At 45.0% G+C, this 15527-nt stretch overlaps 1 protein-coding gene across 4 annotated transcripts in view; it reads left to right on the top strand.

Moving 5' to 3' along the window:
• Acaca (acetyl-CoA carboxylase alpha) overlaps positions 1-14062 on the top strand; it is a 261557-nt gene extending 247495 nt beyond the window's left edge. For all 4 annotated transcript variants that reach the window (XM_048446706.3, XM_048446705.3, XM_085695587.2 and 1 more), the window contains 4 exons: positions 2043-2197; positions 2765-2935; positions 9871-10007; positions 11992-14062. In XM_048446706.3, the coding sequence (XP_048302663.2) occupies positions 2043-2197; positions 2765-2935; positions 9871-10007; positions 11992-12115 (587 nt within the window). In that variant the 3' untranslated portion in view covers positions 12116-14062. The remainder of the gene's footprint in view (positions 1-2042; positions 2198-2764; positions 2936-9870; positions 10008-11991) is intronic.
• Positions 14063-15527: the final 1465 nt, after the last annotated feature.

The raw sequence follows: 15527 nt of genomic DNA, 5'->3' as shown, positions 1-15527 counted from the left end.
ACCATTAAGGAGGACAAACACAGGCGCTGGGGGTGGCTTGACCCAGGTGTAAATTCTGACTGTGTTACTTAACAGCTACGTGCCATTTACATTTCAGAGCCTCTTTTTTTTTTCTGATTTGTAAAATGGATACTTTGTCTATAAGGAGGGTATAAGGATCAGAGATAATGTATGTGAAGCGACCTGGAAAATACTTGGCAGCACTGAAGGATTCAGCTTAGCAGCAGGGTTAACAGCTGTCCAGCTAGGTCTGAATCGTGTGTGTGTTGACTTATGAGGTATATGATCCTGAAAGCCTCATGTGCAGGCCTGACACACAATAAGTGGTATGTTATATATGGCCCATGTAGATGCATACGTGTGTTCAAGTACAATGTCAGCTGCTTACCTAGAAGAAGAATCTTGAAGGGTTTGAAGTTCCCTGCTGAATTTTCTTCATGAAAGTCCTGCCATTCCTGAGGGCCCAGCATTTTTACATCTTCAACCTCATTGTAAAGGAGAAGCTCCTTTAAATCTTCGTGCTGCTGAGAACATGGCAGACATCTTCTGTCTTCGCTACACAATAGGACTCAAGTGACTTCCATATGACTTAGGCTTCTGAAATGGAAGGGTCCACTACTACAGAAGTAGTAGTCCTCTGCAAATAAGAAAGGCAGTGTGACACTGTCCAACTGCCTCAGGGCAGTGCTGCCCTGAGTCCTGGCTGTCACTTTCTTGATCTGTGACCTTGATGACTCACACAAGTTCTTGGTATCTGTATGTTTACTTGTAAGATGCTAAGAAGAATACAGCCTCAGGAGTTGGTAAGACTAACTGGGGTCTGAGACAGCAGGTCAGTGACTGCTTCTCACAGTTTTAAAGTGGAGAGGTAGAGCTGGGCATCCAAAAAAAGTCATGTACAATAAAACTTAAGTGCTAGAGTCCCATCCTTGCTTATTTAGCATTTGCTTATGTGTGATACTTCCGGCTCACTCAGCAGCCCAAAGCTATTCATAGCATATGATTCGTAGTGGTATAAAAAACAAGACATGTTCCCACACAGGCATATGCTTGAAACAGGCCTTTCTCTGCTGCAACACATCACCTGTGCTTGTGTATTTGTCAGCGTTAGTGACAAAACTTATCAGATAACTCCAGCACCAGGGCTGTCACCTATTGTTCCTTCAGTTAGATGTACTTAGCTTTGCTGGGCAGGCAGATAAATTTTCAGTATTGATTGCAGACCCCACTCTGAAAGTAATTAGGGAGGGAAGCACAACATAGCAAGACCTCTGCTAAAACCCAGTAGATGGAGATGGTCTTCCTTGTAATAAGAGCATCATCTCAGATGAGGTTATGGTACTGTGTGTTTCATGCTTAGCAATCCACACAGGATCTGCTCTTCTCTTTCCCTGCTTCCTCTCTTTTAGCCTAAGATCTAGAGTTTTGTCATCTGGTCAGGGATTGGGTCAGGACTGATGTGAGTTACGTGAATCTGGCTTTATTTGGTTGAATTGTACTACTTTGAGGTTAAGAATATTCAAATCTGACATTACAAGCTAAGGAATACAGCAGCTTGCAACTTAGGGGTGATCTTAGTGCTTAACAGTTTCACAGGCACCTACTGAGTATTTGCTAAAACCAGAGCTGCTGGTCTATCCTCTAGTCCCAGGGGAAGCTCACCTACAAAATCCTATATTTGGACTAGTCCAACTACTCTAATAGTTGGCATGGTATCTTGACTTGTGGGGCTAGAGGAGCCTTGCTGTTGGACAGTGAACTAATGCGAGAGGTACAGACCTTCAGGTGGTCACTTTTCCTGTTTAAGAGAGACCTGGAGAGCAGGATTGCCACCACTATTTTCATACTTGTGACCTGTAGGGAAAAGAAGACACATGGGCTCTCTGTGACAACGCAAGGACAGGAGTACTATCTCATAGAGTCTGTTGTGTAGCAAAGAGTGATGCAGTGGAAAGCCAGGCCCTAGAGGGAAGGACTGTGACTGCATCTGTGCCAAGATTCCTGATCCCTGCAGTGTGACAGGCAGGTTTATGTAATTGCAGGCACCCCAGAGCTAAGCCCCACTGAGCGGAAGGAACTGGAGAACAAGTTGAAGGAACGGGAGGAGTTCCTAATTCCCATTTACCATCAGGTAGCTGTGCAGTTTGCTGACTTGCACGACACACCAGGCCGGATGCAGGAGAAGGGTGTTATTAATGTAAGTACCACAGTTGCCATTTCTGACTTATCAGAGCCCTGCAAGTGACATAGGCCCACAAGTAGGGAGCTGCTAGAGTCATATTAACACAGCTTATGCAGATCAAACCATTTCAGATTATTTAAGAGGTATTTCCCCCTTATGTATCCACTGCCATCTAAAACAAAATGATTTAGGTTTCCATGGAATCCTCAGGCAAGCTCTTTGTTGGTGAGCAGCAATACAGGTGATCCTCAGACTGGATTATTACAATGTCAAAGTTATGGTCACAGCTAATTCACCATTTATCTGCATGAAAGTTGAACTGTCTGCTCAGAACATATTCTTTCCTTTCTAGTTTTCTGGGAACTTAGCCTCTTCCTCAGAACTACAATCATGTGTAGAATAGCATTTGCCAGAATACTGGCTGTTCACAGTGTTCTGTGATTTGTAGGGATGTACTGGGGGTGTAGGGAGTTTAAGCCGGCTTTTTTGGAGAGTGGCTTTTTATGACTGTGGGGTTCCTTCAGATTGAGTGCTAGTGCCAGAATGTCTACACTGATTCCTCTGTGCTCTCTGGGAGTCTAGGACATCTTAGATTGGAAAACTTCCCGTACCTTCTTCTACTGGCGGCTGAGGCGTCTCCTCCTAGAGGACTTGGTCAAGAAGAAAATCCACAATGCCAACCCTGAACTGACTGACGGCCAGATCCAGGCCATGTTGAGACGCTGGTTTGTAGAAGTTGAAGGCACAGTAAAGGTAGGTGAAGCACCAACAAACCTTGATGCTGTACAGACAACCATGAATTACAAAGGTTGTCAGCTAAACATCTTCAGACCTTTAGGGGTAGGGAGTACAAGGAACCTAAAACCCAGATCCTCTACTATTCCAAATTACAGCCAAATAATATGCTATGATGTCATGTTAGAAAAGCTAGAAGAGCCTATCTGCAGCCTATATTCAGCAAACCGTTTTGAACACTTAAAACATGCCAGACACTGAACTAGACCCTAGGAGCTTAACTAGATCCTGGGGACTTAACAGTGAGAGACAGTATGCCTGCCCACAGAGAGCTTATGTTGTCCTACCCAACAGCAAGGCTGGTATTAAACCCAACAAAGAGCATAGTCATATTGCACAGAGTAGATACCCAATTTTGAAGATGGAAGAGCAAGATTTCCGGAGGAAGGGATATCTCAACAGAGATTTAATAAACCAGAAGAAAAAGTTGTGTTGGTGGAACAGGGGTAGAAAGAATGCTCCAGACTAAAGCAATTGTATGTTCAAAATATGCTAGCAAAGGCAGCATGTATCTAACAGGATGACTCAGAGAGTGGTTGACCAGGTAGAAACCCAACTGCCTAAGCTGCGCAGGTGTCCAGTTGTAAGCAGTCGAATTACATGCCTCAGGAAGCCTAATAGATGTGATGATCTCACACACACACACACACACACACACACACACGAACGATGCTAAGTACTATAGTTTTGGTTTCACATCTGAGCTGGAAGAACATGCCTGACCTGCTAATGCATCTGGCATCATTTTAGGGTGATCTCATAGAAGGGCCTTTTAAGAAGACAGTGTTCCCAGTGTTCTTGCATTAGAATTACAGACAGGACAAGCCTAAAGTCAACATTCGTCCCTGGATTTCACAAAACAGTCCACAGGAAATAGGGAAGGAAAAGCTAAACCTTTATGTCTACATTTTTACTAAGTAAAACTAAGGGCAAATGTGGGTAGCTAAGGAAAAAAGCTCTTGCTTGTATGATGTGTGCACCCCTGAATTAGAGTCCCAAGGAAAAGATTAACCTTTTTGAGTGTTACTATATATATTTTTTTCTGGTTTATTTAACTTTGTTTTATGTCCATTGGTGTGAAGGTGTCAGATTCCCTGCAACTGGATCTTCAGACAGTTGTGAGCTGCCATGTGGGTGGTGGGAATTGAACCTGGGTCCTCTGGAAGAGCAGTCACTACTCTTAACCACTGAACCATCTCTCCAGCCCTACTATATACATTTTTAAAAACATTTATTTTGTGTGTGAGTCTGGGCATGCCACAGTTTACATGGATAAGTCATAAGATGACTTGAAGGAATTGGTTCTCTTCTTCAACCATGTTGGCATCGGATCAAACTCAGGACTTCAGGCTGGACAGCAACTGCTTTTCACCACTGAGCCATCTTGCCGGTCCTACTTTATCAGGCTACACTATGCAGATATGTTTTGTAATATATTACCTATGTGATCAGAATCTTTGACGACTGTCAGATATTGATGGTGAGTGACTAGTTGGTGGTGGCATGAAGTGCCTTGTCTTACAGAGGGTCACTCCAGTGTCCTCAAATGTTACCTGGAGTCTTTGCTAACAACTTTTCTTATCAAGGAACTATATAAGACTCGCCGTCAGCTTTAAAGCCAGTCATGTGGAGTGTTCTAAGAGTCACCTTTGTGTTAAGTCTGCCTGTTTCTTTATGATTGGAAAGCTTCTTGGATAAATATTTCAGATATGCAGCAGGGGAGTGGGACATTCTCTGACATTTGGCTGAGGTTAAGGTCAGTCTGTGGCATCATAATTAAGTGAGACAATTTTGTCAGTGGCTACTGGCAGCTTCTAGTGGAAGTTGGCATTGAAAGTCATGCAAGTGTAAAATAAGAGGTTGTTCTCCAGTTAAGAGTGGTCGGCTAGGTAAATGGAGTGTGTGTGTGTGGCCCGTACGCCTCCCTACCACATTAGTCACTAATGGACGAGCACAGCCTCGGCGGGCACAAGGGTGAGGAGAAGGAATAGCTTCCCTCCAAGCATGAAGTGAATAGATGGGCCCCTCACTTACTCCTTAGTGGCATCCTCCCAGGGGGCAGTGTGTCTAAAGAAACAGACCATTGCTATCTCTCATCAGTGGGGAGCTGTGTGTGCACAGGCTCCTTGCTGGATTGAGTGCAGAAGACACTGCAGGCTCACAGCTCAGGAAGAGGCTGTCTGCACACTGAATACCAGTTGATATTATTTCCATTGCTTGTGTTTACAGAAGATTGCCTTTCCCGTGAGCTCTCATCCTCAGGGACAGGGAAAAGAGAAAGGAAGGACAAGTGATCCTGTGAAGTCAGGACATACGGCTTTGAAACCTCCTGCCACATTCTGCAGGCTCAGCAGGCCCTGAGTGTGGCATAGGTGATAAAATCTGCAGTGCCCTTGAGAGAAGAAAGTGCTGCAGTGTTCAAGGTGTAGAGTTGCCTCTGAAGGGTTACTATATAAGCTGCCTGATGTTAAAAAGTGGCTGAGAGCACTCTGTATGGTGGCAGGGTCTTCAAATAATGTCTGTTTCCCTCAAATGCAAAGACTAGTAGAGTTCTCTTGAGTACTAAGACCTTTGTTGCTGTTATTGGTAAAGAAGTCATGTAGCGACAGGCATTTATTAGACATGCTTTGTATTGTTTTTCCTCCAGAGATTTTGTTTTCTTGATCCTGGCCAAAGATTTTAGAATGGAAAATTGAGCAATATGAATCTTTTGTTCCCCTTAGAGATCTCCATCCCGTGAGCTCTAGGATTGCACCTGGATCCACTGGGCAGCCATGTTGTAGGAAGTAGTTGGGTTTATAGTTCATGGTTTCACCATGGGTAAAAGCAATAGCATCACTACAACTCCCTAAGGAAAAGGTTCTAAGAACTGTGGATTGAATTTGGTCGTGCAAACATGGCACTTGCTTGTTTCATGGCGATGGTTTCTGTCTTGATTTCTAGCTCCACAATTTGAAGTATGCAGTTTTCCCTATAGGCTAATTGGTTCTCTGCCTGTAGACTCTGATAGGAGAAATCACAATTAAAACATTGCATGGAGCCAGGCAGTGGTTGTGCGTGCTTGTAATCCCAACGCTTGAGACCAGCCTGGTCTATAGAGTGAGTTTCAGGACAACTGGGGCTATACAGAGAAACAAAGACTTTGTATGGAACATTGGGAAACAAATTTAAATTTTGGGGATCTCACAAACTCACTTAAAAACAAGTTCCTAGCTTCTATTTGATTGGATACATAATTTGAGCTCCATTTCCTCGTGTATAAATTGGGGATAATGTTTATTGTGTCACAGGATTCAGTGGGTTTAAATGTCAAAAGTAAAGCATGTTATACATTAACTAGTTGCCAGACATGGTAGAGCATATCTTTAATCCCAGAACTCAAGGATGTGATCTTCTATGAGTTTGGGTTAGCCAGGAATATATGGTGAGAGCTTGCGGGGTTGGGGAGAGAATGAGGAGGCGGGGAGAGAAAGAGAGCACATAAGCAAAGTCAAAGCATGAGACTAGGTGAACTGACTCATTCTGGAAGGACTACCAGACTCACACTAGTGTCCCCAGGGTTTAATGCCCTAATTCATTATAATTGTCCAGTTTCCCACTTCCTCTTATTCTGGAGTTCCATTGGAATGAGGATCAGAGAGAGCACTGTTGATAAGGTCTCTACTGTCTCATGCACCCACAGATGGCCTGGTATATCAGCAAGGGATGAGGTAAGGGGAAAATAGGCAAGAATTGCCTGGCCCAGCCATAAAATCTAGCAAGCCACTGTTCACAAGGTCTTTTGGTGGTGTGCTGCAAAGCCTCTGAAAGAAATCACATTGCATCTTGGGCTTCAGAAGGTCATAACCTTTAGAAACATAGATACATTAAAAACAACTTCCTTTCTAGGATGTGTATGTCCAGCTATCTTTCCAGCTGAAAGCATCTCTAAGTAACTCACAAGGTGAAGTCATTTGTAGGCATGAAAATCGAGGCTCACAGCCACCAGGTTGTGCCCTAGTCACTCCCTGGACCTGTACAACCATTGCTTAGAGAGAGCGTAACAGCTGTCCAGTGCATTAGAAATGAACCTTTTCAAACAGGTCATTTAGATTTTGTAAGCTAGACTAATTATTACATATAATTAGTGAGGCTGAGTGTTGCCTGAGATACTTATCCATTGATGCAGAAAGAGAGAGTTGTCTGGTGAATGTGTAAGGCAAGCCAGTGTTGTGATGTTTAATTGTTGATATTTTATTGATATTAAGATGCTCTGGCTGGGATGTCAGGCGGGTGATATGGGCCCAAGGCTGTCGTGGGGCTAGCAGCCCAGCATTTCACACTTGTTAAGATCTACTCTGGAATCCTAGGAAGGTAAATAGCTACATTTTTTTTATAATTCTAAGGAAGAAAGTGATAATGGCTTTCCCCCTTGGAACTGCCCTTCCTCGTGACTGGATTAGTGAGTCTTATGGCTGTCCCAGAAGGCAGCTTGCTTTTCCTGAGTGCAAGAGCTCAGAGCATGGTAAGCCCTCCCAGACAGATTGAGGGAAAACAGTACTGTGTGTACAAAAGTTTGTTTCTCTTTGCTAAAATTTAATTGGTTAGAACTCAAGAGTCCTCGTCTTCACGTACTATGGACTTCAGGCTTGGTGGTGTCATCCACTTGTGTTCAGAATAAACAGCATGTTTTATATTCAGGGTCCATATTTTTAGCATCTAAAAACTTGGAATTTGTTGCTGTCTGTTATTCTGCCTGGGAACTGTTTTAAATGTTTAAACACCTACTGTAGTTTGTGCCTGCAGGAGGGGAAGGCAGGAGTATTTACTCTAGAGGGTAGCTGCCTTTCTCCAGTGTAGTGTGTGAGCATCCTTAGAAGCCAGCATCTCGTTAGCTAATACATTACACCAATCAAGGAGAGTTATCTTAAGCCACAATTAATCTGCTCCCTGGCATATGTTGATAGCAAAGCATCATGCTGTTTCTTAATTAAAAGCAAACGGATTAAAAATGATTAATAAGAGTATTAAATATTCTACTAAACTAAAGGCTTTGGGACTCCTGAGTGAATCTAGTTGGGTTTTGTTTGGTTTCCTTCTGAAGCTCAAGAAGCCGCCATTGTTATATTTTTTGCACCTCTCTCCACCAAATCCTCCTAAGTTGGGGAAGCTGTGAAGTCCTCTAGCCACAGGGAACTCTTAATCACCAACAGTGGAAACGGCCAAGTTTTTAAAGGTGCCAGTGGCTGGAGTCCAGGTGTGTTCATTCATCTGGGGTCCAGCTATAAAGCAGACCACATGAGCAAGGCACTTCATTGTCAGCAAGGCTTGCTACAGCTTTCCTGTGGAGCAAAAGCATTTCCCTATTACAGACCCTCAGAGAGGGAGGTACTCCCAAATGAAACATGGAGGTGGGTAGTTCCCAGCTTGTTCTGTGAGGGAGAGCTGATCTCTGTCAAAGATGCCCAAGGTGGGCAAATCCAGAGCCAAGAAAGGAGAGAAATAAGACTGCTGGAAAAGGCTCACTACTGACATTAATCCCTGGAACCTGTGATCCAGCATAGTAAACAGTCAGGCACAGCCAGCCCACCGACTAAGTCAGGGGAAGAAGTGAGTCTGAAAGGAAACCATAGTTTGGTTGGTTGCTTTTGTGAGACAGGGTCTCACTCTGTACCCTTTGTTAATCCATAACTTAGTGTAGCCCAGGCTTGCCTTGAACTCCCTATCCACCTGCCTTATCCTTACAGGTGCTAGGATAAAAGGTGTGAGCCACCATACCTATCAATAAAAGGTATTTTTAAAAGCATGTAATATGTTAGAAGACAGCCCAGTTTCCTGATGCTGGATGCTTCTTTTGTGAATGTTCACTCCACACTCTGCAGGCCCTGAGGATACAGCTGTGGCTTTTGTGCCATTGCTTGTGTCTGTCTGGATTTTCTGAAGCCACAACACAAGCCTCAGAGTCCCTACAGTGCCCACCTATTAAATTACAACACCAAACTCATTGTCATTCTGACTTTGACTTCGTTAGTGATAACGGAAAAGGATAGCGCACCTTTAAATGACGAGCTTTGTGTTTAATTACCCAAACAAAATGACATAAATATGAATGAGCCCTAATGGTGGTACTTGGTTTTCCGGAAACCATTAACAAAACGATTCCTAAATGATTTGTAAAGAAATGAGAGAAGAGAGCAAGGAGAAGGCTATTAGGCTTCTAACATACTCCTGAATTATTATGTAGTCAGCTGCCTCAGAAATACTTCGCTAAATGATCTTGAAAGAAAGGAGGCGAGAGGTGGGCTGTTGAGACTCTCAGGGCTACAGACTTCTTGACCCTCTGCAGTGCTCTCATATATAATAAAGTGGGGTGGATTTCTGGCTTGGTGGTAACACTGTAGCAACAAGAAATTCCTCCATATCAGTATCCATGTTGTATTGTGTGTTGTCCTCTAAGTCTTGCTCCCATGCGTCCTTTAAAGAAATGGTCCAGCCACAGAAGACTTTCCCAGCTAGAGAACTAAGGCACAAACAGAGTCTTGTCTGCCACATCTTGCTGGGACTGGAATTGCACTTCAGAATCAGTGTCTCCGTTCTTCCAAAAAGAGACAGCCACATACACCTTTCCCTCCCAGTCACACTCTTAAGTATCCTGCTCCTCGCATATCTACTGTTGTAGGACAGTAGATAACAGAGCCTCATAAGACAGACTCCCATGTGAGTATCTGAAAATCAAAGGAAGGAAGAGAAAGGAAGACAGCTCCCGGCTGGGAACCTGTCCCCTCTTCCACAACCTGAACAGTAAAGGAGAATTGTGAACAATGTTTTTATGCCAAGAAAGTTTTTTGAGATACTGGGCAGTCAGGTTTCCAGGACTAGTCCCTGGCATTTGACCAAGACTTGATTGTTTGCAGGCTTACGTTTGGGACAATAATAAGGACCTGGTGGAGTGGCTGGAGAAGCAACTGACAGAGGAAGATGGTGTCCGTTCAGTGATAGAGGAGAACATCAAATACATCAGCAGGGACTACGTCCTCAAGCAAATCCGCAGGTGAGGCCACCAACAGGGTCCTTGAGGCTAAGAAGCTACTTTCTTTACAATAAAAAGTTTTATAATAAACTTTGAGATAGTGCTGCTCTGATCCCTGTGGTTCCCCTGTCTGGAACTGCTATAGTTGAGCAACAGATGCAGATATATCCCTGAGACACAGCTCTCTCTCTCAACTGACTTTTACACATGCATTCACTCTAGGTACAGATAGTCAAACCAAGTGGATGATTATGAAAGGCAGGAAGACTGACATCTCTTTGGGAGATGTCCATAAAACTACTTGGAAATATATTGCTTAGGGAAAAGCTGCAAAGTAGAAGCTAGCACTAGTAATTCACCTATCATTTAAATGTTTACCTTATCAAAATTGTGTGCAACTCTCTAAGGACAGAAATTCTCCTATGTGTCTACAGTAAAACCATCAACTTTGGTAAGTTACTGACTAAATGCTTTTATGGGGAGTTTCCCCTGTGAGTGTGGGCTCAGTGCTAGAGCACATTGGTATCCCCAGCACTGCCTTGCCTCAGTCCTCCATTTGTGGATTATCTCTTATTTTTAGGTTGTCTAATGTTTCTCTGTGGTTTGAGTTCTGTATTGTGGCCATATCATCACATGTGTGGTATTCTGTCCATCACAGAGTAGCCCCACTGAAAGTCACCCAAAGTTCATATGCCCCTGGTGTTAATTTCTATCACCTAGCCAAGCTGTTTCTGGATTTCACCACTGTATAATTACTGATCATCACCCCTTCTGCCTTGCTACTCACTAACCAGTCTGTGGGAAGACACTTGCAGACCAGAAAAGCTATCTTGCTCCCCATCAATCCTTTTCTAGACTGAACATTCACTGATATCTTGCCTGAAGAATCTTTACTATGATCTGTACTCTGCTTCCTCAATTATGCCCTCACTTAAACTCTGTAAGCAACAGTTCCTGTCTTCCCTGATGCATTTCTACATTATTGATATAGACTAGGAAATTCCTACTTTCTTTATTTTATAGTTTACTTATGGGACATATGACATCAAAATAGTGAATATTTATGTAGAAAAGGCCCTTTATTCAGGCACCATTGTCAGTGTGTCCCTGTTGACTGAGGTTTCTGCCCTGCCCAGTTCCCACAGTCATTAAGTCCCAAAGAAACCACACAGAGGTGTACATTAATTATAAACTGATTGACCTAGTATCTCAGGCTTCTTATTAACTCTTATAACTTATATTAGCCCATAATTCTTATCTGTGTTAGCCATGTGACTTGGTACCTTTTTCGGCAAGGCAGTCACATCTTGGTTCCCCTCTGTCTGGGTGACAACTGTATAATGACTTCCCCTCTTCCCAGAATTCTCCTGTTCTCATTGCCCCACCTGTACTTCCTGCTCGGCTACTGGCCAATCAGCATTTTATTAAAAATAATACAAGTGACAGAATAAAAGACCATTGTCCTACAGCATGTCCCCACTGTTTTTGTTTTAGGGTTTATTTATTTATGTTTTTCTTTTTTTTTTTTCCTGGTTATTCAAGACAGGGTTTTCCTGTGTTGCTCTGGCTGTCCTGGAACTCACTCTGTAGACCATGCTGGCCTTGAACTCAGAGGATTTGCCTATCTCTGCTGGGGTTAAAGGCGCCACCACCACCCACCCAGCTTGTTTAGATTTTTCAAGACAGGGTTTATCTGTGTAGACCAGGCTCGCCTCAAATACTCAAGATATCTATCCCCATCTCTACTGCCCAAGTGCAAGGATTAAAAGCCTGGCTGGGGTTTATTTTTTAATTGCTCCTTATTTTCCAACATTGCAAAATGTTTTCTAGTGCCTTTTATACAATCCTTAGCTGCTACGGATGTTTGAACAAAGGAGAACTCATGAGGTGGTGGGCCCACTGTGCACAGCTGCCCTTGTCAGCATGTCTGTCAGGCAATTCCTAAGTGCCCCAGTCTAGACACTGCCTTCTAGCTTTTCTTCACCACCTCCAATCTTCTCTCCAGCTTGGTACAGGCCAATCCAGAAGTTGCCATGGATTCCATCGTCCACATGACCCAGCACATCTCACCCACTCAGCGAGCAGAAGTTGTAAGGATCCTCTCCACCATGGATTCCCCTTCCACGTAGGAGAAGCTTCTCACACATTCCTGCCCTGTCTCTGGAGAAGAGAGCTAGGGCTGCCTCTTACATCTGAAACCACTGTAATGAGAAGGCACCGGACGCCCGGTACTGGAGTCAGAGTGGCATTTGCTTCCCCTTGAATGTTTCAGGCTCTGCATGACATCCTGGGCTGTAGGATCACAAAGCCCAGTCACACATACCCGGTTCAGTATTTGTTAGCCCAGCTCTGCTGACAGTCCTCTTTCCATGCACGGGACTAGAAGGCAATGAAGGGTACATGCCTGTACCATGAGGTCTTACTAGACTAAAGCAGGACTGCCTCCTGTCCTGCCCGCCCCAGCACAGGGCTGTGGGGATAGTGTCCAAGTATCTGCAGCCCCTGCCCAATGAGCCACAGCTGCAGCCACAGGCAGCAGGGGAGGGCTGGGGCTGAGGATGGAGGAGACTCAAGTCCATCCATCACTACCCCATGTGCAGCCTGGCACACAACAGGCTCTGGAGAGGAACAGTCCCAATTTAACTACACTAAGATACCTATTTATGAGAGACGAGGGCAAAACCATGATTTAAAAGGCAGACTGAAAAGCAGATCAAGTCATTTTTGCAATTAAAACACTCTCAACCTTGAGTGGCTTCTCAGTACACCTGGGGAGATGGCCAACCTGCCACCACCTTGCTTATATACCCAGGAGCTAAAGGCCAATGCCATAACCTCTGTGTGGGTGGCTGGAGGCGGGCAATGCAGAGCCTGAGGTGGTGAGCTAAAAGGAGACTATCTTCGCTATCAGAGAGTAGTCTGAGACAGAAGTCTTTTCTGAGGACTGGAAAGATTGTCACTGTGGGGCCATGCCTACAAAGTTACTCATCCCTGTTCCTGGCAGAAAGTATGGCAGGTCCACCTTGATGACAGCTGGGCTTTCAGCACCAGACACTGGCCTTCCTGGTGTGAGAAAGCATCCAGGGAACAAGAATTCACCTGCCCTTAAGATTCCTTACAGTTCAGTCACGGTGCTGGTATTTCCAGACTTTCTGGGTTCTCCATGGCCAGCAACAGGGCCTCCTCAGAGGTGAGCGCAGAGCTTCACAACCCATTTATCCAAGGAAGGAGCCTTGGTGTTCCTACAGCAAGAGTGGGGATGGTCAGCACTGTAGCCTCCAGTGCCTGCAGTATGACTAATGAGTTTCTCACTGGAGACCCAGGAGGAAATCACTAAGATGCCCCAGAAACCATTGGCATGAATACTTCAGTCTGAGCCTTAACCCTGGATTCTACAGAAAGAGCTGGCCTCCTCTTCAGGACATCTCGTTCTGATATTTCAGAGAACCTTCTCATCAGCTCCACATCACAAGTATTGCAAGTGGACATCTGGGGGACTGGATGTAAACTGTCCTCCCACTACGAGCCCTGGTGGAAGGAACAGGCAGGCAGGAGCAGGTAGAGAACATCCTTAGTCCAGAAGGAAGCTTCCCTGGCCTCTGGTTCTCTGCTTACCTGCTAGGTAAGGATGGGATTTGTCTCCAGCCTCCGCATCGCTCCAGCACATCCAGTCCCAAACATCACTGGTGGTATAAAAGTTTTACCCTCCCGGAGGCCTGTCCTGGCATTTCTTCAGAGGTGAGATGGGCTGTGCTTCTAACTCCCCTTTCCCTGCTGCCTCATCCCCAGGACAGGGGCTTTTCATAGGGAGAAGTCAGAATCACAACACATGAGCAATCTGATGGTCCCACAGCCCATTACACATGCAAGGTTACTGAGGGAGGAGGATGAATGATATATTGACCCAGACTTGCTTGAACTGAGATTGCCATATTATCTGTTCACTTCGTTCACAAAGCAGCCTTCACTCGTGTCAGTGAGAATTCGATGGACACACATGCCAACGAGCAAGGGGCTTCAGTCCAATGCACTCTTTTCACATTTTGTTGAAATAAAACCTCCACATTTGTAGAAGAGCCACCGTTTGTCAATTCAATCCATTCCCAGCCACCCATTTTCTTGTCCCACTTTCATTGAGGACTAAGAGAAGGGAGAAGCCCCTCCTTGACTGTACAGTACCGACTAGGTTTTGTCTCCTAAAATTGCTAAGAATGAATGGGGTGTCTGTCCGAAGCTGGCCTTGGCCTCCCTGTCATAGGACACTGCCAGTGCTCCAGATCCCTCCAGCTAAATGTGAGTTCTTTAATACTGTTTCCATAGAGTGTTCTACTACAGAGTGCTCCCTGCTGAGATCTGAGTGGGAGTTCTGGTAAGGCACTCTCCCAAAAGAGAATTGGTTTAGAGCAGGGACAAGAAAGACATCAGGAAGAAGGGACTTAGCCTGTTTATGGATACTGGCTCCAGAGAAAAAACGGCCTGAAAATACTTGAAGCCCCAAACCCAGCTCCCTGCCAGCATGCAGGATTTCCTGCGTCATGTTCTCGGCATCATGAGCTCTGGGGCCACCCCATCCTTGAAGATTTTGGGGGCAGTGTTTAGGTCTCCTGGGTTTTGAAGTCTGAGCATGTACAGCACTAGGATCAGGAAAGACATGATTTGTGTGCCCTTGACACCCTCCCCCACCCAGTTCCTCAGGACCAGCTCTGTGTCCCCGAGGAATTGAGGCAGCATCTGAAAGAAAAGTGGGAGGGACTCTTGGCTGATTATTAAGCTTGGTTCTGGTTTGGGGGTTGTGTTTTGATTGTAAAGCAGAGGGTGATTTTTTTTTTAATGAAATGATACATCAAGATATAATACTAACTTGAACTACCCTAAGTCAGTGTTCTAGAAAGAGGGGCAGGAAGGGAGGCTTGAGCTGGGTATTGTGGCCCAGGTCTGAGATCTAGGCCACCCTGATCTATATATGAGACTGCCTCAAAACAAGAAGTAGGAGACGGATACAGAATCCAGTGAGAACTGCTTCTCTGCCTGCAGCTGCACCCTGTGAGCAGGCAATCCCGAGTCAGCACAGAATCCGGGTCAGCGGCTGAGAGCCAGGGCCAGGGTATGGTGCTCAGCTAGCACCGGCAGTTGCTTCTGGGATAGCGTCATACTGCCCTTGATCCACCCAGGGGGACAAAGAGCTCGGAGGCACAATCCGAGTAACACAGACAATGAGGGTCAAAGCCTCTTGTCAGGAAAGAGGAGGAATGTGGTGTCTGCAGTTATTCCAAACTACTGGGGTGCTGGATGAAAGCAAAGTAGTTTTTTGGGGGTGAAGGACAAAGCAAACAGGTGTCAGAAATGAAGTCAGTGTTCCTGCTCTTAGATGCCTCTGATACCTGAGTGTGGGTCAGTGTGTGGAAAGGGTTAGACCAATAGCACTGTCCTGGGTGCCGTGAACTCTGGATCCAAACTCACCCCCCTTGTGTATGTATTGTCCACGAGTTGGCAGGGTCACCCTGGACAAGTAGTACAGAAATAACGGTAGACTAATAGCTG

Source organism: Myodes glareolus, chromosome 9, assembly GCF_982192425.1.
Source record: "Myodes glareolus chromosome 9, mMyoGla1.1, whole genome shotgun sequence".
Lineage (NCBI taxonomy): Eukaryota > Metazoa > Chordata > Mammalia > Rodentia > Cricetidae > Myodes > Myodes glareolus.
This window is presented reverse-complemented; position numbering and strand designations above follow the sequence as displayed.